This window comes from Pongo pygmaeus, chromosome 5 (genome assembly GCF_028885625.2).
Source record: "Pongo pygmaeus isolate AG05252 chromosome 5, NHGRI_mPonPyg2-v2.0_pri, whole genome shotgun sequence".
NCBI classification, from domain to species: domain Eukaryota; kingdom Metazoa; phylum Chordata; class Mammalia; order Primates; family Hominidae; genus Pongo; species Pongo pygmaeus.
This window is the reverse complement of record NC_072378.2, coordinates 30553838-30576583: the sequence shown is the minus strand read 5'-3', so window position 1 is coordinate 30576583 and position 22746 is coordinate 30553838. Positions and strand designations below refer to the sequence as shown.

The 22746-nt window shown below is 48.2% G+C and overlaps 2 protein-coding genes across 3 annotated transcripts; one reads left to right on the top strand and one right to left on the bottom strand.

Moving 5' to 3' along the window:
* Positions 1 to 3153: 3153 nt before the first annotated feature.
* Positions 3154 to 9925, bottom strand: PRR3 (proline rich 3). Of its 2 annotated transcripts, XM_063665986.1 has the most exons (4): positions 9440 to 9570; positions 8674 to 8736; positions 4749 to 5039; positions 3154 to 4484 (listed from the first exon to the last, which is right to left on the bottom strand). In XM_063665986.1, exons 1-4 carry the CDS (start codon positions 9543 to 9545, stop codon positions 4378 to 4380), a joined length of 567 nt encoding a protein of 188 aa, XP_063522056.1. In that variant the 5' UTR covers positions 9546 to 9570; the 3' UTR covers positions 3154 to 4377. The 2 variants fall into 2 exon arrangements, with proteins under 2 accessions (XP_063522056.1, XP_054347072.1); XM_054491097.2 differs by lacking the exon at positions 8674 to 8736 and having other exon boundaries at positions 9440 to 9925.
* A 519-nt stretch (positions 9926 to 10444) lies between these two features.
* Positions 10445 to 20979, top strand: GNL1 (G protein nucleolar 1 (putative)). The gene is made up of 12 exons (XM_054491095.2): positions 10445 to 10774; positions 11190 to 11355; positions 11724 to 11860; positions 12005 to 12156; positions 12274 to 12345; positions 13356 to 13563; positions 13733 to 13828; positions 14251 to 14445; positions 19408 to 19586; positions 19664 to 19826; positions 20102 to 20242; positions 20630 to 20979. Exons 1-12 carry the CDS (start codon positions 10702 to 10704, stop codon positions 20869 to 20871), a joined length of 1824 nt encoding a protein of 607 aa, XP_054347070.1. The 5' UTR covers positions 10445 to 10701; the 3' UTR covers positions 20872 to 20979.
* The last annotated feature ends 1767 nt before the right edge of the window (positions 20980 to 22746 follow it).

The window sequence follows — 22746 nt, the reverse complement described above, 5'->3', positions numbered from 1 at the left end:
AAAATACAAAAAATTAGCCGGGTGTGGTGGTGGGCACCTGTAATTCCAGCTACTCAGGAGCCTGAGGCAGGAGAATCACTTGAACCACCCCCTCCCCCCCAAAAAAAAGAAAGTATGTGAAGCTTAAATAAGACAAAGACAATGTCTATAAAGAGCTTAGCAGGGTACCTGGCACTGAGCAAGCAGCCAGGTGACGCCATACTCTGAGATCTCTCCCTGCCTCTCTGTCATCCCTCCTTAGTCTCCTTGTCTGGCTTATCCTTGTCCTTCTTCACTTAGCCATTCAATGTCAGAGTTCCTCAAGGCTAAGTTCTGGGCCCTTCATCTGCAGATTCCTCAGAGAGGTCTATCCTAGCCACCATGTCTTTTTTTTTTTTTTTTTTTGGATATGGAGTCTCGCTCTGTTGCCCAGGGTGGAGTACAACAGCGCGATCTCGGCTAACTGCAACCTCTGCTTCCTGGGTTCAAGCCATTCTCCTGCCTCAGCCTCCCAAGTAGCTGGGATTTTTTATAGGTGCCCACCACCACACCTCGCTAGTTGTTGTTATTTTAGTAGAGACAGGGTTTCACCATGTTGGCCGGGCTGGTCTCGAACTCCTGACCTCAGGCGATCCACCCGCCTCAGCCTCCCAGATTACAGGCATGACCCACCGCGCCCGGCCACCATGTCTTGAGTAGCTCCCCAACTACTGTTTCTATTCAGTACCCCATTTATTTCCTTCATATGATTCATCTCAACCTGTAATTACATGTTTGTATACTTTTAAGAAAAACAGTCCCTGAGAATTGGGAACTGGCCTGACAATAACTGGCAGGCTTTGGTGTTGCTGGGAGCTGGCCTGTTGCCCATAGTTAGGCCATGGTACTCTTGTTGAACATAAACTATCTCACAGAAAATCAGTGTCAAACAAGGTCATTCTGTGTTTGTGATGAAATTAGACAAACTTCAAAATCTTGTCTAAGCACAAAAACACCAAACAGTTCCCTGTCAGCTAAAATGTGTTGGCTTTTTTACCTTACAGCTTTAGCCATATTTCATTTCTCCCTCCTTCTAGGTAAGATTAAGAAGTAGTTATAGAATTGCCCCTGCTTTCTGACAGCCTCTAAGCCAGAACAATTTCCTGCTTCTTTTGAAATCACCAAACACAAACCCTAATCCTGTCATTCCTAGCCCTCTTTTAGGGAGATAACCTCTGTAGAATTAATAAACTCAACTTAAATGCTTGCCCATAAGTTGAGGAGCTATAAGTTAACTTTTAAGAAGTTTCTTCCGGCTGGGCGCAGTGGCTCATGCCTGTAATCCCAGCACTTTGGGAGGCCGAGGCAGGCAGATCACGAGGTCAGGAGATCGAGACCATCCTGGCTAACACGGTGAAACCCCATCTCTACTAAAAACAAAAAATTAGCTGGGCATGGTGGTGGGCGCCTGTAGTCCCAGCTACTCGGGAGGCTGAGGCAGGAGAATGGCGGGAACCTGGGAGGCGGAGCTTGCAGTGAGCCGAGATCGTGCCACTGCACTCCAGCCTGGGCGACAGAGCTGAGACTCCGTCTCAAAAAAAAAAAAAAAAAAAGAAGTTTCTTCCCAGACAACTGGTGTTCTCAGCCCTTCCTCCATCCTGAGGCTTTGAACATGGACGAGGAAGCCAGAGCTTCACTTTGGACAGTGAATAGAAGTTTGTGGTTGTGAATCTGAAAGTTGGGGGTTGAGGTTCTGAATACTCAGGGACCTTGTAGTGGTGGCATTGTCACACATCTTGGATTGTTGATTGTCCACCTCTTGACCTGTGAGAGAAATAAACTTCTATCTTTTTTTAAATTATTTATTTATTTTTATTTTTATTATTTATTTATTTATTTTTGAGATGGAGTCTTGCGCTGTCGCCCATGCTGGAGTGCAGTGGTGCGATCTCGGCTCACTGCAAGCTCCACCTCCCGGGTTCACGCCATTCTCCTGCCTCAGCCTCCTGAGTAGCTGGGACTACAGACACTGGCCACCACGCCTGGCTAATTTTTTTTGTATTTTTAGTAGAGATGGGGTTTCACCATGTTAGCCATGTTAGCCAGGATGGTCTTGATCTCCTGACCTCGTGATCCACCCACCTTGGCCTCCCAAAGTGCTGGGATTACAGGCATCCCACCGCGCCCAGCCATAAACTTCTATCTTAAGACTTCTTTTTAAATGGCAGTTACATAAGCCAGAACTACCTGGAGAAATCTGATACTTTTATTTTGACCTGTAATTTTCAAATGTCTACTTTTCTCCAACTCTACTACCTAAGTCTATGTCACCATCGTGGCTCACTTGTACTACTGAAGTAGCCAGTAGCCTTCTAACTAACTTCCAGGTCCAAGGTGGGCCCTCTCCATACAAGCTGATTTTTTTTTTGAAAAGCCAGCCTAAGCCATGATACTCCCCTGTCTAAAATTCTTCAAAGGCTTCTGTTCTAAGAAAAGAGCCAAATCTTCATGTTTTCCAAGGCCCTGAGTGGTCTAACTCCTCTTTCTTCTGCATCATCTCCCACTGTCCCTAGGTTTCTTAGCTCCTCTTCCCCTAGGTCTTTTAGCGAAGACCTTTGCCTTGACTTCCCTCTCCCACCCCACCTCCTGTTTATCCTTTGGAGCTTGTCTCAGTTGCATCTCCTACCCCGACTCCCTTTATTACACAACTCCCTTTCACCCACTTTTCTTCCCTGTCTTCTTCCCAGCACTTTTGACAGGTTTAACTTTACATGCTATTTGTGATTATGAGAAACCTGTCTTCCCTGTACATTTTAAATCCATTGGCTTTGGCTGTCAGTTATCTGTAGTGCTTGGTATATTGCCTGGCCCACAGGCATTCGCAAATTGCTGCTGAAAGACTCCTTCATCATTACCACTCCATAAACACAAACTCTGCAAAGTAAAATATTTAGAAATAACTCCACGGACACCTGGCCTTTCCTTTTTCTTACAAAACTTTGCCCTTGAACATAAGGCAGCTTGGTCTGGTTGATGCCTACAGGCTAATGGAACCTCCATTGTTTTTCTTCAGGCTGGAAGAACCTTAAGCTTTGTCATTCCCCATCACTAGTGTGTATGAACTAAAGAATGAGCTGACTCCACCAGGTGAGAACAGCTTTATCTGCACCTCCAGAGATGACTAGAACACAGGGATTAAATAAAATGCTGGTTTCCACTGCATTTATTACTAATATAAAAAAAGTTAAAAAGAAAAAAACAAAACAAAGCCTCATTCTCAGTTCTCCAACGGCTCTCATCCCTCCCTCTTGCCAATACAACTCCTGACCCATTTCCTCAGGGCCAGTTCAAAACTGAACCTGTTCACTGCTGTTTTCACAGAAAACAACCAGTGCCAGGGATGTAGGGGAAGAGGGTTGGAAGAGGGCGACAGTACTGTCCAGGTTCCACCCAAAGATAGGCAAGGTGGAGATTCACAGAATTCAAATGAATGGACTGGTGGCCTCACGATGACACAGTCTAATTAAAATGGGCTGGGAGGGATCTAGGTAGGATAAAGCCATTGGAGGCTTTGTAAGACGTGTCATGGGCCTGTGTCAGACCCAGAATAACCAACAGGAGAAGAATGGGGAGGGCCAGGGAGGCAGTCTGATGGAAAGTTCACAATTCTCCCATGTTGGGAAGTGGGAAAGTCCAGAGGGCACCAAGCGCCTCACTCATTTTGGCAGGAAAACTTATTCTAGTGCTGGAAAGTCACAAAAATGCCACGGACACTGAGAAAGGCTACAAGGGGATGCACAGTTTCACAAAGCACGGTGATCATAGACCATAGTGGTGGGGATCATGCTACTGACAGAGAAACTATGAAATCCAAAGGCAGGGAGAGTGGCCTTTTAGGAAGTAACTCTGCACCAGTCACCCAAACTTGACCCCAGGTTAGACAACCTGGCTGAGTTTCACAAGCAGCTGACAACATTGGGGGTAGGGAATGTCACATAAAAAGGACTTAAAACAGCAGCTAAAAGAAGGGAATGGTAGGAAACCACTCCAGGGCTCTCAGGAATTGAGGGCAATACTGGGGAACAGGTGGACAGATGCACAAGAAACAGCACCAAAGAGGTTTCCTGTTCAGCAGTCATTTGATGATGGGAAAGAAGATCCAGGAGGCAACTGAAAGGAAGCAAAGATGGGTCCCGAAGGCGAGTCTCTACAGGCTGGATCAGAAGAAAGCGCGTATACCGCGCACCAGTGATGCAACACAACTCTGGACCCCACACAGGGGAGGTGGTGGATGGGGTGGGTGTGTCACTGACTGAGGGTGTTAGAAGAGCCTCACAGTAGCCATCATAGGGCTACAGAGAAATAAATGGCCGCTAGGTCACAGACAGCTCCTTCCAGCCTGGATGGGAAGGCACAGTCTCACAGAGGAGGTCCATTGACGCCTGGGTGGTAGAAGGCACAGAGGTCCTCATATCGACAGTGGCCCTTTTTGGCAAAATGTCGGCAGACAGGGCGGTCGGATTTGTCTGTGAACAAGTGAAAATGGAACAGTTAAAAATTTGAGCAACAAAGAAAACAAATACAATGAAACGCAGAGACAGAAGGAGAACTGATTTTCTACCCCCTACCATTTCCAGGTATTTTGGAATGGTAGTCTTTCTCCTGGGAGAAATAACATTCAGGTCTACTTCTGCTTCAAAAGCAAAAAGGAAAGCCCAGAGAAGATCGTGAATGATCTTCTGAAAATTAGGTCACTCTGGGAGTAATGGGCATAACAAAATGGACCTCACCTTCCATAACCTGGGGGTCATCCTTGGGCGGGCAGGTATTCTTGATAAGAGACCAGCTTTTGAGCCTTCGAGGGTTTCTCTGTTCTTTGTGAAAGCTTCCCCTGGTGGGACCCCCATGGCCTGGCCCCGGAAAAGGAGGTTCTGCATTGACTCCCCACCAACCACGACCATATGGGCTAGACCTGGGGCCAAGGCCTCTCCAAATTGGGCCTCTACCCCAAGGAGGAGGTGGGAGACTCAGCAGTGGTGGAATCAGTGGTCCCCTTGATCCTGGAGGACCTCTGTGAAGAGCTGGAGAGAGAGAGAGAGAAAGACACAGAAAGGTGTCTAATGGGCAGCTGAATCCTGATAAGCCGTGATTAAAAAAATTTTTTTTATTGAAGAACAGCATACATACACACCAGTTTTAAGTGCACAACCCAATTCTCACAAAGTAGACACACGAGTTTCCACCACCAGGTGAAGAGATAAAGCCTTATTAGCACCTCAAAAGATCCTCCCCTTGTGCCCCTTTTCCCATTACCCACCCTCCTCCCCAAAGGTAACCACTATCCTGACACCATAGGTTAGTTTTTGCCTGTTTTTGAACTTCACAAAAATGGAATCATACAGTCTGCATTCTTTTATGTCTGGCTCCTTTCGCTCAACATCATGTTTGTGAGATTCATCCAGGTTGCCTGTAGCAGTAGTTCATTCATTTTCGTTGCAGTGTAGTCCCATTGCATGCATACACAACAATTTATTTATCCATTCTACTGATGATGGGCATGTGGGTGGTATCCAGTTTGGGGCTATAACGAGAAATGCCACTATAAACATTTTTATACATGTTGTTACACATATGTATGCATTTCTGTTGAGTATATACATAGTAGAGGTATTACTGGGTTATAAAGTATATGTTATGCTCAAGTTTCATACATAATGCCAAACTTTTTTTTCAAAGTGGTTATACCAATTTGCACTCTCACCAGCAGTTGTCCTATAGCCTTGACAACACTTGGAATTGTTAGGTTTTTAAATTTTGCCATGGTGAGTGTGAAAAGTGGTGGTTATTTTTTTGTTTGGTTATTATTTGGTTACTATTATTTATTTAATGAGAGATTGGGTCTTGCCACACTGCCCAGGCTGGTCTTGAACTCTTGGGCTCAAGTGATCCTCCCACCTTGGTCTCCTAAAGTGCTGGAATTACAGGCATGAATCATCATGCCTTGTTTTGTTTGGTTTTTATTGTGGTAAAAAACACATAAAATTTACCATCTTAACTATTTTTAAGCATACAGTTCAGTAGTGTTACATATATTCATATTGTTGTGAAACAGATCTCCAAGTTTTTGTTTGTTTTTTGAGATGGAGTCTCGCTCTGTCGCCCAGGCTGGAGTGCAGTGGCACAATCTTGGCTCACTGCAACCTCTGCCTCCTGGGTTCAAGTGATTCTCCTGCCTCAGCCTCCCAAGTAGCTGGGATTACAGGCACCCACCACCACGCCTGGCTAATTTTTGTATTTTTAGTAGAGACGGAGTTTCACCATATTGGCCAGGCTGGTTTTGAATTCCTGATCTCATGATCCGCCATCCTTGGCCTCCCAAAGTGCTGGGATTACAGGCACGAGCTACCATGCCCGACCTCCAAAAGTTTTTTATTTTGCAAAACTGAAACTCTGTACCCATTAAACAAAACTCCCCTTCCTCCAGCTTCCTTCCCCCAGCCTCTGGTAACCATCATTCTACTGTTTCTTTGAATTTGACTTTATTTTTATTTTTTGTTTTGACAATCTTGCTGTCATCCAGGCTGGAGTGCAGTGGCGTGATCTCGACTCACTGCAACCTCTGCCTCCCAGGTTCAAGCAATTCTCATGCCTCAGCTACCTGAGTAGCTGGGATTACAGGTGTGCACCACCATGCCCAGCTAATTTTTCTATTTTTAGTAGAGACAGAGTTTTGCCATGTTGGCCAGGCTGTTCTCGCACTCCTGACCTCAAGTGATCCGCCTGCCTCGGCCTCCCAAAGTGCTGGGATTACAGGCGTGAAGCACCACGCCCGGCCCCTGAATTTGACTTTAGACACCTCAGATAAGTGGAATGATACACTATGTCTTTACTTAACATAAAGTCCTCAAAGTTCATCCATGTTGTAGCATGTGACAGCATTTTCTTCCTTCATAAGGCTGAATAATATTTCATTGTATGTACATGCCACATTTTGTTTATCCTTCCATCAGTGGACACATGGATTGCTTCCACCTCTTTGTTATTGTGAATACTGCTGCTATGAACATGAGTCTGCAAATATCTCAAGACCCTGCTTTCCATTTTTTTTTATATATACCTGGAAGCAGGAGTTCTGGGGTAATTCTATTTTTAATTTTTTTGTCATCTGGTAGTTCTATTTTTAATTAAGAGGAACCTCTTCATATTGTTTTCTATAGTAGTTTCACCATTTTATAATCCCAGCAGCAGTACACAAGAGTTCTAATTTCAAAGTGGTATATTTTTATCTTGCATTTACTTGACGATTAACGATATTGAGTACTTGTTCATTTAGACCTTTAGTTCATTTAGATCTCCATTTTAATAAGGTGTCCTGTGTTTTTGTCAATTTTTCAAATGGCTTGTCTGGAAGAGTTCTTTATATATTATAGATACAGGATCTTTATTGGTTATATTTATTGCAAATATCTTCTATTGTATGGCTTCCTGTTAATTTCTTAATGGTATTATTTGGCAAGTTTGTATTTTGTTTTTTCTTTTTTTTGAGACAGAGTCTCACTCTGTCGCCCAGGCTGGAGTGCAGTGGTGCAATCTCAGCTCACTGCAACATCCGCCTTCCAGGTTCAAGCGATTCTCCTGTCTCAGCCTCCTGAGTAGCTGGGATTACAGGCACACACCACCATGCCCGGCTAATTTTTGTATTTTTAGTAGAGACAGGGGTTTCACCATGTTGGTCAGGCTGGTCTTGAACTGCTGACCTCGTGATTCGCCCGCCCTGGCCTCCCAAAGTGCTGGGATTACAGGCGTGAGCCACCGTACCTAGCCGCAAATTTATATTTTCTAACGGATTTCAATTTATCAATCTTTCCTTTATGGTTAATGTCTATACGTGCATTTCTTTTCGGTTTAAGAACTCTTAGCTACTCTTAGAAAATACATTTACTTTCTAGAATAATTATTCTCTTACCTTTTATACTTAGATCTACAGTCCATTTGAAATAGATCTTTGTATATGATTATGAGTGCAAGGTGAAATTCCATTTTTTTCACATGAATATCCAATTGATCCAATATCATTTATTGAAAAGACCAACTTTTCAATTCCATCTTCATCATAAATGAAGTGTCCACACATGTATGGGCCTGTTATTGGACTCTTCGGGACATAAGTCCTGTTGACTTATGTCTATCATTGTGTCCAAACTGCATCGTTGTAACTATTGTAGCTTTATAGTAAGTCTTTTTTTCTTCTTGTTGTATTTAGAGACGGGATCTCACTATGTTGCCCAGGGTGGCCTCGAAAACTCCTGGGCTCAAAGGATCCTCGCACCTCAGCCTCCTGAGTAACTGGGACTACAGGCGTGTGCCACCATGCCCAGCTTACAAATCTCGATATTCATAGTAAGCCCTCTCACTGCAAGATTGTCTTGACAGTCTCTCACCTTGATATTTTGCATTTCCCTATAATAATGTTTATTTCCACAAAAACATTATGGGTGTTCTGACTTGGAATGCATGAAATCTATTTATCAATTTGGGAAGAAGTGACATTTTTACAACATTGAGTTTTTAAATCAGCAAATATACAACTTCTCTCCATTCATTTAGGGATGGAATCCCTGATCTTTTGATTTTTAAGTCCTTCCTGGGTTTTATCCCCTCCCTTGCTGTCTTCTCTACGACCTAATACAAGGATCAGGGCCCCTTCCTCCTCACCTGACTTAGGGTCGCCAGGTTTTCCATTGGCCATGGGGGGAGGGCCCAGAAGGCTGGGTGGTCCTAAGAGCAGACATGAAAATATGGTCATCAGAATGGATTAAAGGACTGATGATTCTGTTCTTAGGTGTTTTTCTTGTATTACTTATTTCTTAATTCAACCAGTAAAGTCAGGTATATTTTCAGCAGTCTTAGGAGTTCTCACCCCATCTATCTGCCCTTTTTTTCTGCAAAGCTGTTTCAAGGTTTGCAAAAAGTAGATATTCAATCAAAGGGGATAATGCAGGAAAAAATACTGACAACTTTTTCTTTTCTTCACCGTACCGTCGCTATCCAAAACAACCTAAGTGTCTCCAGACATAAACCAATCCCTCACCTTAACTGCTGGCCAGAGGACTAGTTTAGAGAAAGCTGCACCTGTAGCTTTTCAGTCAAAGTCTGGATACAAACTGTCATCCCAGTCATCGCAATCTGCAACATCTCTACTGCCCCTTTCCCCTACTGTTCTGCGGCTGCGCAAAAGAGCTCTTTATTCTCTCCACCCCCGTCTTCTCCAGAAAGGTTTGGGGCCGTATTGAGGTTGATGATTCCAGCAAAAGAACTCCTGGTTCAAGGCTCCATTTGGGACAGCCCCGCTTCCATCCCTCCCCAGCGCGTGCGCCCTTCCTCCTTCCGTTACAGCCCCCTCCTTCGCACCTTATTAGCCCCTAGCCCCTCGCCCGGACGGGCTTGACAGGCATGTGCACATCCCTCCCAGACCCCTCACCGATGGGACTCCCATCCTCCTCATCTCCAGTCTCTTCCCGCTCGGGCAGTGGGGGCTGCTGCTGTGTCGGTGGCTGGTGCTGATTCTGCTTCTTTCGTTTCGGCATCGTGTCTGCGGCAATGGCTGCAGCGGGATTTGGAGGGTAGTGAGGAAGGGGCACGCGGGGATCCTGTTTCCGCTTCCGGGGGGTCGGTGGGCAGCAATGCTGAGGCTCCCGCCATTCCACTTCCGGAAGGTTGCGGAGAACATCTGCGGCGGCCGCATTCCGGAGTAAACTGCCTCCCTCCGTCTCTGCCAGGCATGGCGGCAATCTCACACCTTCCCTTTGCTGCGTTTCTATAAATGCTTTGAAAAAATTACTCTCTTCTTCCCTCGCTGGAAAACACCACAACCAGCTCCTCAGCGTGTGTCACAGAGTCAACAGGCTCTCGGGCCAGAGGGCCTGAGAAGAGGACTGTCGCACCGTTAGATCGCCACATCCGGTCCTCGGTTACTATGGTAACAGCTGCAGGCACAACTTCGTGCCCTTTGACCTCCCCCCAAAAGTCCTAGTCCCGCCTGGGTTTCCCTTCTCGCCCGCTTTTGCACTTATGATCTGTAAACCTGCTCCTTATCATCGTTCCCACAAGGAATTTGGGTCCCAACAGGTCGGCACCCAGGACTCTCAGACCGCCGCCCTCCCCTAAAGACCTCTGACCGTGCCCCCGGTGTAGTCCAGCAACGGGGCTTCATTCCCGGGACGCATAGTCTCGGCTTTCCACTAAGGTCAAGCCCGGGGCTTGGTAGTATAGCCTCAGCGTGTCCACGCCCCCTCTCCCCTAGGTAGTAGGCCTCGCCCTCCGCTCCGCCGCCCCCTCCAGGTGAGTGGTAGCTTCTCCCGGGAGCGCAAGGTAGTGATGACACGCGCCCCCCCTCCTCCGAACGCGAGTTGGTAGCGTCCGTGACGGAGTTAGCCTGGTCCTCCCACGCGCGCCTCCTTCCTCGCCGCCGGGGCGCCCTCTCGGTGCCACTGGCTCTCACGTGCCAGTAGCCCACCCCGCATCATCCTCTCGCCTCGCTCCTGGAGGGAAGTGACTATATCTCCCCCGTCCGCCTTCCATCGCCGCCGCGGCGGCAATTCTGTCGGGCCCGCCCGCTGACGTCACTTGCTAGCCCCGCCTCCTCTAGGGTCCCGGGCCCCTGCGGCGGGGGCTGCCCCGGGGGGCAGTCAGCTGAGGCGGCTGGAGCTCGGCGGAGGGCGGGCCAGGTGACTGGTCCGGGCCATGCCGAGGAAGAAGCCCTTCAGCGTGAAGCAGAAGAAGAAGCAGTTGCAGGACAAACGGGAGCGGAAGAGAGGTCAGTGCGGGAGCGGGAGGAGGGGGCGGGGCTCGGGCTTCCGCACATCTGGAAGGAGGGGTGTGCCCGCTGCACCTCTGGGGATCGTGGGAGGGGGTCGTGGGACCGCGTCAACCCTCGCGGCCTATCGCGGAGGGGATCCCCCACCCCACCCCCCCTACATCTGGAAGGGGTGGGGAAGGATGGAGAGTTGGGGGAGGGGAATCCCTCCAGCTAGCACGGGGCGCCGTCCCCACTGCTCCCTGGAGGAGTGACTCCCCCCACGCACATCCGGGAGGGTCCCGAATAGGGTGTCTGGGAGGACTGAGCGTCGGAAGAAGTTGAGTGGGATGAAAGGGAGTCAGGCCGATGAGGGAGAGGGTCTTATGGCCCCTTAGAGCTGGTCAGCACTGGCGTCACCGGCCCCTCCCCGCAGGGCTTCAAGATGGGCTGCGCTCCAGTTCCAACAGCCGCAGCGGGAGCCGGGAGCGGCGAGAGGAACAGACCGACACCTCGGACGGGGAGTCTGTGACCCATCATATCCGCAGGCTTAACCAGCAGCCTTCTCAGGGGCTGGGTCCACGAGGCTACGACCCAAATCGGTGAGGGTGGGAGGGGGCGCTGGTCCCGGCTTTCCCGCCTACCCGGAAGTCAGAGCTGTGGGGGAAAGCGGGCTGCTACTGGTGAAGACGGTGGGCCTGGGATGCCACAGTTCTCCGCTTGCCACTCGGCTCCCCACAGCGGGCCACAATCTTCCTTTCCAGAGGGGCTGGAGAGAGTTGGGCTTTTAGAAGGAGAAGGCTGAATATTGCCTGAAAGAAGGACTTGGGGGAATGGAAGTCTGACTTGAGAGAGGAGACTTGAACGACTCTGGAGAGAATGCTTTGCGAAGTTGATTGTACAAGAGGGGAGAAAATAGGAGTTTGTGGCCACAGGATTGCGCTGGATGTCTCGGTCCCTGTTCCCTTAGATACCGACTGCATTTTGAGAGAGACAGCAGGGAGGAGGTAGAGAGGAGAAAGAGAGCAGCCCGGGAGCAAGTTCTACAGCCGGTCAGTGCTGAGGTGTTGGAGCTGGACATCCGGGAGGTCTATCAGCCTGGCTCAGGTGAGTGAGAGCAAAGACAGGCATTGGGCTGGGGAAGGAGTTTGGAAAGGTAAGAGCCGACTGTGAGGAAGGAGGGGTGGGTCTGGGATGTACTCTTGAATCCTGAAGATTTCCTCACACTTGGACTTTTTCCTGAATTCCCAGTTCTGGACTTTCCTCGACGTCCTCCTTGGAGCTATGAGATGTCCAAGGAGCAACTAATGAGCCAAGAGGAACGGAGCTTCCAAGAGTATCTTGGGAAGATTCATGGGGCTTACTCCTCTGAGAAACTCAGCTACTTTGAGCACAATCTGGAGGTGACAGTGTACTCTAGGGACAGAAGTGGGGCATAGTGACCTATGGTCAAATTGGTTTGGGATCAGGCTGGAGAGGGACTCTGTTTTCAGTTTCTCTTCCTGATCCTGTCTTTTTAGACATGGAGGCAGCTGTGGCGGGTGTTAGAGATGTCTGACATCGTCCTGCTTATCACTGATATCCGACATCCAGTGAGTACTAGGGATAAGGGCGGGCAAGGAGGAGGGAGAAAGGTTTTTCAGGGGCAAAGGTCAGAGGCAAGAGTTGGGAGACAGAGAGGTATCTATCTTCCTGTCTTTCTAATCTCTACCTAGTGCTGATGTCTGCAGTTAGGAACTAAGTTTTTATTCTCTTATAGCCTGTCATTCCTCCCTTGGCCAGCTCACTCTCCTCTTCAAAACAGCCATGTCCTGTCCTTTAGCGCATCACAGACCAATAGAAAATCCAAGTGTGGAGCTCCAGGGATTCTATGAATGCAGTTGGGGGCTTCCTCCTGCCCAGCCCAAAGATGCCCTTTCTTCCTTATCTCATTTCTCTAGCACTGCCACATCAATTGCTACAGAACACACCTGGAATGCTAGAGTAGTAGTTAAGGCTGTAGACTGCTGCTGGACTGCCCTGTGTGAATCCTAGCTCTGCAACTTCACTCTTATCCTCCAGTGGGAGAAAGGGAGGTCTGTGAGGACCATCTAGGTTAGAGGTCCTTAATAATATATACACACACATACTCACATGTACATCATGTGCACATCAATATACACAGGCATGTTTGCACACATGTTCACAGTCACATTAACACAAACATGCACACATGTGCATGTACTTGCATGCATGCATATATGCATGTGTACACACTTATATAGTTGTGCACCCACAAAAACAGACTAATTTCTACCCTAACCCCCATCCCTGTTTCCGATCCCAGCCTTTACCTCAGTGTGCTGAGTGATGCTGTTTCCTTGTCTTGTTTTGGGTTCATTTCCATCTCTAATTATGACCTATAGGAAGCCCTCTGAGACTCAGAAGTATTACTAACCCCTGTTTTGTCTTCGTTTTTCAGTTTGTCTGGTTTAGTTTTTAGCCCAGAGTCTGCTACCACCAGGGCCTTGTCTCTGAGCTATACCTGCTGAGTGGGGAGCTGGAGGCAGAGAACTCTGGGTTGACCTTTCACTGCTCCATCGTCTTATCAACCCTGTCCTAGGTTGTGAATTTCCCGCCAGCACTTTATGAGTATGTGACTGGAGAACTTGGGCTGGCCCTGGTGCTGGTTTTGAACAAGGTGGATCTGGCCCCGCCAGCTCTTGTGGTTGCCTGGAAGCATTATTTCCATCAACACTATCCCCAGCTCCACGTCGTTCTTTTCACCTCTTTTCCTCGGGATCCCCGCACCCCACAGGACCCTAGCAGTGGTGAGTGGGCAATGAAAGAGGGCAACTTGGAGAGGTGAGTTGGCAGGGGACAAAGGGGAGAACAGAGAGGCTTATTGACAAGGGGGTACCTGGTCTTGGGCCTAAGGGTGGTGGGAGAGATGAGAGGCCTAAGCCCGTGTGCCAATCCTTTTGTGCCCTCTGATCTCAGTCTTGAAGAAGAGTCGGAGGCGGGGGAGAGGATGGACTCGGGCCCTGGGGCCAGAGCAGTTGCTGAGAGCCTGCGAAGCCATCACTGTGGGGAAAGGTATGTGGCCCTTAGAGGAGGGCTGTAGGAGGACATGGGGGAGACCAAAGATGCAGAATCATTTTGCTCACCTTTCCTGAAGCCAACCCCTCTATGGTGGATATATGCAAGAGGCCAGGGGAAGGGACAGAATGAGGAGCAGACTGACTTGGTGGGACGAGAGGCAGCAGGTAGTCGGGAGCCTCAGTGGCTTGCTGCCTTTAGCCTTCCCAATACTTTTCAGAAGCTCAGAGAAACATGCATGATTCCAGGGAGGGTGGGGTCAAGTGACTTTTGGGAGATTCTCTGACCTGCTCTTGTTCAGGTTGGCACTGTACAACTCCAGAGGGTGCCAGTTACATAATCTGTGCAGGGCACAATATGTGCCATCATGCACAGCAGCCCTGGGGAGAACCTCTTTAATCTTCTCCTTCTTTGAGCAGTGGACTTGAGCAGCTGGCGGGAGAAGATTGCTCGGGATGTGGCTGGGGCCACCTGGGGTAATGGCTCTGGGGAGGAGGAGGAAGAGGAGGATGGCCCAGCAGTCCTGGTGGAGCAGCAGACTGATTCAGCAATGGAGCCAACTGGCCCAACCCGAGAGCGCTACAAGGATGGGGTGGTGACCATCGGCTGTGTGGGTAAGGAAGTGGCAGCTTGTGCATGGTGGCCTCCAAGGAGGTACAGAGTTTTCATATTTGGAGAAAAGAGAGGGCGATCAGGTCTCATTAGGCCCCAGGGTGTCTGAGGGGGTGATCTCTGCCAGTGGCGGTGGGCAAGGCAGAAGAGGCATCTGCTGCAGTGGAAAGATCATGACAGCCTGAGTTAAATTCCACCTCTTCTCAGCTGTGAGGTCTTGAGTAAGTGATTTTGCTACTCTGAGTCTTAGTTACTTTGATTTTAAAAATAAGGACATTGATACCTGATTAAAAGAATGGATGAGGGCCATGTGTGAGGGCTCATGCCTACAGTCCCAGTGCTTTGGGAGGCTGAGGTGGGAGGATTGCTTGAGACCAGGAGCTCAAGACCAGTCTGGGCAACATAGTGAAACCCCATCTTTACAAAAGATAAAGAAAACTAGCCAAGTGTGGTAGTGTGTGCCTGTAGTCTCTGCTACTTCAGAGGCTGAGGCAGGAGGATCACTTGAGCCCAAGAGTTCAAGGCTGCAGTGAGCTATGATTGTGCCACTGCACTCCAGCCTGGCTGACAGAGTGAGACCCTGTCTTTAAAAAAAAGAATGGATAATGGATGTGAGGAATGATGGGAATAGTGTTGAGAGAGCGTAAGAATGCCTGATAAATAGTGATAACAACAATAACAATTATTATTGTTAAAACTCAGTATTTACATGGTGCTTACTATGTAACAGGCACTGTTTTAAGTGGTTTATATAAACCATTTGAATTGTAGTAATTAGTCTGTAGTACAGTGATCATCAAATCATAGTAGGAGCTCAGCAAGTATTAGTATCCTTCTAGGTTTTAACCCTTTAAGTTTGTTGCCAAGGAGAATCTCCTCTTAAGGGCTTTGTCTCAGCTCACAGTGGAGGAAAAAAGGAATGTATGATTAGGACCCAGGGCCCGTCTTCATTTAGGGTGGGAGAGGTAAGAAGAGACTTTGGACAAGTTGTGGTATCTGAGGTGATATTGGAACCAAAAAGGGCCCAACCCAGAATGAATTGGGGAGTGTGGAGTGGGTAGTTGGGCTCCTTGGAAGTGCCCTGACTTATCTCTCAGTGTCCTTTTTGTCTTTGGAAGAACCTGCCTTACTGCTGAGTGACTGCTCCTCTTTCCAGTCATTTCACCCGGCTGTCCCTTCCCTGACTTCTGATCCTAGGCTTCCTGTCACAAGGAGCCTCTGTTCCCTCTCTTAGCAGCCTCTGTTCCCTCTCTTAGCAGCCTCTGCTCTAGCTGGTCTCTATTCCAGGTGGTGTGAGAGGGAGAGTGCTGTGGCACAGGCACCCCTGAGTTTGGATTTCCCTCCAGCTCTCATTCATTTACCCATTCAACAAATATGTACTGAACACTTAACCAGGTGCCAGATATTCTAGGGATGGGACATACTGCTGTGGAAATGGCAAAAAGGTCTGTACATTCATGGAGCTTATTTTCTTGTGAGTAAATAGATTTTGTGATCCGAAATCATGTAGGGGCAGTGAAGGCAATAAAGCAATGAAAGGGGATAGAGAGTGACTGAGAGGAGAGGTGCTCAGGGAAAATCTCCCTGAGGAGAGAACTGGATGATGAGATGAAGTGAGCCATTCAGAACTGTGGGGAAAGGGTCTTGAGGAGGGAACGGGCTTGGAGATTCTAGGACCAGCAAGAGTGCCCGGGGGATTGGAGTATGGGAGCCAGATCAGAGTACTGGGGATGAGGTCAGCAAGATCGCCAGGGCCCATATCATGTAGAGCCCTGAGGCACAGTCATTTTGGATTTTATTCCAAGTCTCATGAGAAGCCAAGGGTAGGTTTTGAACAGGAGAATGATAGGATCTGATTTTGTTTCTTATAAGTTTACCTCCTGAGTAGAGAATAAATGATGGGGGGTGGGCAAGAAAGGGAGCAGAGAGAGCAGTCGAGGCTATTTCAGTAATCTAGGAGAGAAATAAGAGTTGCTTAGAGTAGGATGCTGGAGCTGGAGGTGGTGAGACAGGGCCGGAAGGATGATATATTTTGAAGGTAGAGAAAATGAGATCGCTGATGGCTTGCAGTTGGCACATGAAGGAAAGTGAGGATAAAGAAGGACTTCCAGGTTTTTGTCTTGAGCAACTGGAAATACTGAGATGGGAAGACTGGGGGAGAAGCAGATTTGAAGGCTTTGGGGAGGAGAGGGGAATCAGAAATGAAATTTCAGATTCTTTTTAAATATCCCTAGTGGAGATGTTGCATAGGCAGTGGGCAAGTAGTCAGCAGCTTAGGGGAGAGAAGAGGACGGAAATTTGAATTTGGGAAAGATTTAAATTCGGGGAGCCATTGATGGATATAAGTGGTATTTAAAGCCACAGGATTAGGCTGGGTACAGTGGCTCACGCCTATAATCCCAGCCCTTTGGGAGGCTGAGGCAGGTGGATCACTTGAGGCCAGGAGTTCGAGACCAGCCTGGCCAACATGGTGAAACCCTGTCTCTACCAAAAAATACAGAAAATTAGCCGTGTGTGGTGGTGCATGCCTGTAGTCCCAGCTACTCAGGAGGATGAGGCAGGAGAATTGCTTGAATCCTGGAGGCGGAGGTTACAGTGAGCCAAGATCATGCCACTGCACTCCAGCCTGGGCGACAGAGCAAGACTTCATCAAAAAAAGAAAAAAAAAAAAAAAAAGCCATGGAATTGGATGAGATGTAGGAGAGAAAGGAAATAGGTGGAGAAGAGGAGGTCAAGGACTGAGCCTTAGGACAAACCAGCATTTAGTTGGGCAAAGGACAGTGAGAAGGAGGAAAACCAAGGGAGTGTCCCAGAAGTCAAATGAAGAAGGTGTTTGAAGAGGAAAGGAGGGATCAGCTGTATCAACTGTTGCTGACAGGCCAAATGAGAGAACAGAGACCTGCTCAGCGGGCTTGGCAATGTGAACATCCATGGTTTCAGTGGGGTGGAGAAAGCCAAACTGGAGTAGGCCCATGAGAGAAGGTGCAACAATTTCACATAACATTGTGTGAAAGGAGCCTGACCCAATAGCATCCATACTGCACAATTTCAGTTGTATCAAGTTTGAAAGCTGCAAATTAAGCTGCATTGTTGAGAGATACACAGGTCATAAACTGAAGAGAAATGTAAGGAGTGGATTTCCTTAAAAGGATAAAGCTCGCATGTATAGAGGGAGAGGATTATGATCAAGAAGGATGAGTGGAGGCCGGGTGTGGTGGCTCATGCCTGTAATCCTAGCACTTTGGGAGGCTGAGGCAGGCGCATTACTTGAGGTCAGGAGTTTGAGACCAGCCTGGCCAACATGGCAAAACCCTATCTCTACTAAAAATACAAAAAATTAGCCAGGTGTGGAGCCGAACGCCTGTGGTCTCAGCTACTCAGGAGGTCGAGACATGAGAATCACTTGAACCTGGGAGGATGAGGTTGCAGTGAGCCAACATCGCACCACTGCACTCCAGCCCGGGTAAGGGAGTGAGACTCTGTCTCAAAAACAAAAACAAAAAAACAAGGACAGATGGAACATGTTCTCACACATTGGGTGGTATGGGGTTCATCAGGCTGCACATGTATGTTCTGTGCATTTTTTTGTATGTTGTAGTTTACAGTTACAAAGAAGATAGCAGGAAGAAATGGTGAAAAAAGTAGATAAGTCTTTTAAGGAGTTTTCCTACAAAGTGGACAGAGAAATAGGTCTGGTGGTGGTCGTCAAAGGAGAACTTTTTTCTCCCTCCTTCCCTCCCTTCCTCCTAGATACTTACATGTGTTGCAAAGAGTGAGCACAGTGGTACATCTTTTCTTAGCCACAGTCAGCTGCCCAGGAGCAGTGCTGAATGGGCAGAGCTGGATTTTACAGGGTTGGGATTTTGCCAGGTGAGTAAGATAGAGGGGAGAGGTGGGACCAGGGAGTTCCAGGTCTGTGAACGGGCCTGGCTGAGGAGCTGGATCATGAAATCTGAGTCAAGTAAGAAGGAAATTGAGGACACGAGTTGGGTATTGCATAGTGTTACTGTGTTAAGGTCAGGGGTCAAAGACTTACTGGAATGGAGTAACCAGAGTAAGAGAGCTGGAAAGATGAGTTGTCAGGGCAGAGAGGGGTGCTTGGAATTGAGGCTTTGGAGCTGTGAAGTGACAAGATGCAGGTATTACCACAGGAGTGGGCAGCTGAGGTGGGGTAAAGGAGATGCTCTGTGGAAGGGAGATGAAGGCACTGAAGTCAGCCAGAAACACAAAAACTGGTAGTGGTGAGTGAGCAGAGTGGCAGTGAGCCCCAAGGCTTCCAGTTTTCTCCTTGGACAAGTCATCGTAATTATTATTTTTTTTTTTGAGATGGAGTTTTCCTCTTATTGCCCAGGCTGGAGTGCAATGGCATGATCTCGGCTCACTGCAACCTCCACCTCCTGGGTTCAAGTGGTTCTCCTGCCTCAGCCTCCCAAGTAGCCGCAATTACAGGCGCCCATCACCACGCCCAGCTAATTTTTGTATTTTTAGTAGAGATGGGGTTTCACCGTGTTGGCCAGGCTGGTCTTGAAGTCCTGACCTCAGGTGATCCACCTGCCTTGGCCTCCCAAAGTGCTGGGATTACAAGCGTGAGCCACTGTGCTGGGCCAAGTCATAGTAATTGTGAGATGTGGAACACTGATACTGGGTACTTACTGTACTGCAGGCACTGACTCACACAAGTTGTATTGATTATCTCATTTAATCCTGACCACCCTGAGGAAGGGAGGTGTCCACACTGTAAAATGAAGAAACAGAGGCTCAGAAAGTTAGTTGCCCTGACATCACAGAGCTGGTAAGTGGAAGGGCCAGGATTTAACCCTGGCAGCCCAGAGCGTGATTTGTATTCTGCAATAACATTTCCTTAATTTCTGAGCCTTAGTTCCCCTTTTTACCTATAGGTATAGCACCAAGTCCCATCACAGAGTAAAAACCTGTTAAACATTAATTTTCCTTGCCTTCCTCAGGTTTCCCTAATGTGGGAAAGTCCTCACTGATCAATGGGCTGGTGGGGCGGAAAGTCGTGAGTGTCTCCAGAACCCCGGGCCATACCCGATACTTTCAGACCTACTTTCTTACCCCCTCTGTGAAGCTCTGTGACTGCCCAGGCCTCATCTTCCCATCTCTTCTGCCTAGGCAGTTGCAGGTATGACAGGGAGGGTGGGTAAGGGAAACAGAGAAGGTGGGACATTGAGGAAGGTACTGAGTGCTCATTTCCCTCAGGTTCTGGCAGGGATCTACCCTATTGCCCAGATCCAGGAGCCCTACACTGCTGTGGGCTACCTGGCCTCCCGAATTCCCGTGCAGGCCCTGCTCCACCTGCGCCACCCAGAGGCCGAGGACCCCTCAGCGGAACACCCCTGGTGTGCCTGGGACATCTGTGAAGGTGAGTTCCATGTGCCTGGCTTCGCCCCACCTGGTTTCAGCTGCTCTTCCTTACCTGCCTCGCCTTTTACCCTTCCCTGTCTCCTTTCCTCTCCTCAGAGATTCTACCATTGATGAAGCTGCTGTCCACTCACCCCTAGATTTTTGTTGCATAGCCAGTAAGATCTCTGGCCTGGAATGTTTTGGGAAAAACTGGAAGGACTGTGTTATGGGAGTGGGAGTATAACTGGTACCTGGTTAATGCCTTCCCTTTCCATTATTCTTTTCTCTCTCCAGCCTGGGCAGAGAAACGTGGTTACAAGACAGCCAAGGCGGCTCGGAATGATGTGTACAGAGCAGCCAACAGTCTCTTGCGGCTGGCAGTGGACGGCCGCCTCAGCCTGTGTTTTCATCCTCCAGGCTACAGTGAACAGAAAGGTCAGAGCCCAGATATTCTTCCCCAGCCCTCTGCTATGGTGTAGGTAAAAGGGTGTGGGCTTTGTGGCTAGAGAGAGAGAGGGTCAAACCTGGATTCTGTACCTCTTGGCTAGCTCTGTTACTTAACATCTGTGACATTTTCCTGATCTGCAAACTGAGGGTAATAATTGACCCTTAGCATAGTGATTGTAAAGATTGAAGTTGATGTGCACAAAGCTTCTGTTCAGCAATCTGCACATAGGAAGTTGAATGAATGGATGAATGAATGAATGCCAACAGCTATAAAGATTATTGTTATTCCTAGTCTTTGCCTCTTCCCCATCTTTCCCTGGCTTTAGTTCCTTGCTCAAAACTCTCCTCCATTTTTTTCTTGTTTTGGTTCCCCAGGCACCTGGGAGTCCCATCCAGAGACCACGGAGCTGGTGGTTTTGCAGGGCAGGGTGGGGCCAGCAGGTGACGAGGAGGAGGAGGAAGAGGAAGAGCTGAGCAGCTCCTGTGAGGAGGAGGGAGAGGAGGACCGGGATGCGGATGAGGAGGGAGAAGGGGATGAGGACACCCCAACCTCGGCTCCAGGGTCCAGCCTGGCTGGCCGAAACCCTTATGCCCTGCTGGGTGAGGATGAGTGCTGAGTTCCTCGCCCAGCGCCATCTTCCCTCCCAGTATCTTTGCTTTTGGACTGACCTGGGGGTATCTCCCCTCTGCCACCCCAATTGTGAATAAAGATTGTTTGCTTTGTAGCCCCTTCCCCAGATGAACTGAGGTGAGAGCAGCTGTTCCAGGCTTACAGCTGTGGGAGGCTTCTCTCCTCTTCTCCCTTTTTTCATGCATTCTCTTTGCAAGGGAAAGTTCTCTTAGGAGTTTGTTTAGTAGGTTCTCAGTCTCTGAAAGCTGCTTCCTCTACCCATTCTCCCACTCTGCACCTTAGGAATCCCATTATCTACATGGGGAGGGGAGGTCTAAATCCGGCTCCCTTTTGGAGTTTGTGCCATTCTCCGATTTGAGCAGCAGCCCTGTGCGCCCCCTGCTGCCAGACCTGCTCATTCCAGGAGCTTCTGGGAGAAGGAACAGTGAGAGAGGAAGTGTACCAAGCTGATGTCTCTTAATGAGATTTTTACAGGAATTGTTCAAATTCAGCAAATATTTATTGAGGGTCTATTGTGTGTCTTGACCTGTGCTGAGCACCAAGCATATAAGGATGTACCACCAGAGCCTGACCTAAATTTGAAGCCTGGCCATGATCAAAACCCCACCTTCAGGCACCCAAGTTTTTGGATTAAGAAGGGTGAATGATGTTCTCCAAATCCTGGGGGCTCATGCAGTATAATTCTAGGACTTCATGTTGATACACATTTTTAGTTAAGGCAAAACGCTTGTGAAAATGTTGATTAAATGTGTACGAGTAGTTTTAATTACTGGTGAACAACTGGTGTGCACATTTATGATTTGAGCAGAACAGCCCTTTAAGTACAGTGTTAAGTTTCATTATTTAAAAGCCTGGCAGCTACGAGTATTTGAGGTACATAGGGGCGGGCACAGAACCAGCCTCCTGAATTCCATTTACTCTGGTTTGGGGGTGGAACAAAGATGATCCAGTGCAGGGTTTGAGCTAGAACCTAGCAGGTGGCCAGAACCATTTTAGGGTTTCACCTCAGCATTTGAGCAGAGATCAGAACTCTCGTGAGTCAGGACACCTTAGGCTTTGCTGTATATCCCTTTGTTAAGCCGGCAGCTAGACTCCTAGATTTAATTCTTTTAGAAATGGGAGAATGAGCTTTTTTATTGACTGCCAGTGTTGTCTGTATTGGATGATAGCAAAAAGTGTAGTTGGACAGGTTGCCCACTAGATGGAGGAGTGAGAAGTACCAGACTCCTTTTTGCTCTAAAGCAGATCCTTTCAGGATCTGAGTCACTGGGCAGTTTCTTTAATGCGAGCAGACAGACGCTGTTAACCAAGGAGCAAAGGAAAGTATATTTAAAGAGGCTAAGGTGTTTGGTCACATATTCCTTTAGGTTCATCTCCATTGGTCTCAGTGTGGACATAACCCCTGGAATTCACTCCAGTGCAAAGTTTAAATACTACCAGCATGAGAATGTACTTGAAGGTTTCCCAAAATGTGCTAGACAAGAGAAAAGGTCCCCACTGAGAGAAAAATCCACCTGTCTCCCATCTGGGGCTCTTTGGCCTCACTGATAGAAAAGGAAAAGGGGCCCAAGTTTAGCTTACTTTGAGGGTTCATAATGTTCAGAGATGCTCAGGGGACTTCTCCGCTGCAGGAGGTGGGGTGAGGACATTGGATTCATTTCCTCAAAATGTGGAGAGAAAGGAGAAAAATCAGAATTCTGTTTGTACCTCTGCTTCTTGTGCTGTTTATCTTTGCTTGTCTTTATCTTTTTCCACCTCAAGGGTTTCATCAAGGGCATTTGGGAGAGTCTAGGGGTGGGGATGAAGAGTTGACTGGGAGCTGAGGAGGGGGGATTTTTATGCTGAAGACCTGGCAGAAGGC

Bases quoted from the DNA above. Each gene is read 5' to 3' on its own strand.
- PRR3 (XM_063665986.1), bottom strand. From the start codon at position 9,545: ATGCCGAAACGAAAGAAGCAGAATCAGCACCAGCCACCGACACAGCAG. The intron at 5,040-8,673 runs GTGAGGAGGAAG...CTCTCTCTCCAG, and splicing joins ACCTGGCGACCCTAAGTCAG to CTCTTCACAGAGGTCCTCCA. The intron at 4,485-4,748 runs GTGAGGTCCATT...ACTTGTTCACAG, and splicing joins TGACCCCCAGGTTATGGAAG to ACAAATCCGACCGCCCTGTC.
- GNL1 (XM_054491095.2), top strand. From the start codon at position 10,702: ATGCCGAGGAAGAAGCCCTTCAGCGTGAAGCAGAAGAAGAAGCAGTTG. The intron at 11,356-11,723 runs GTGAGGGTGGGA...CTGTTCCCTTAG, and splicing joins CGAGGCTACGACCCAAATCG to ATACCGACTGCATTTTGAGA. The intron at 14,446-19,407 runs GTAAGGAAGTGG...TGCCTTCCTCAG, and splicing joins GGTGACCATCGGCTGTGTGG to GTTTCCCTAATGTGGGAAAG.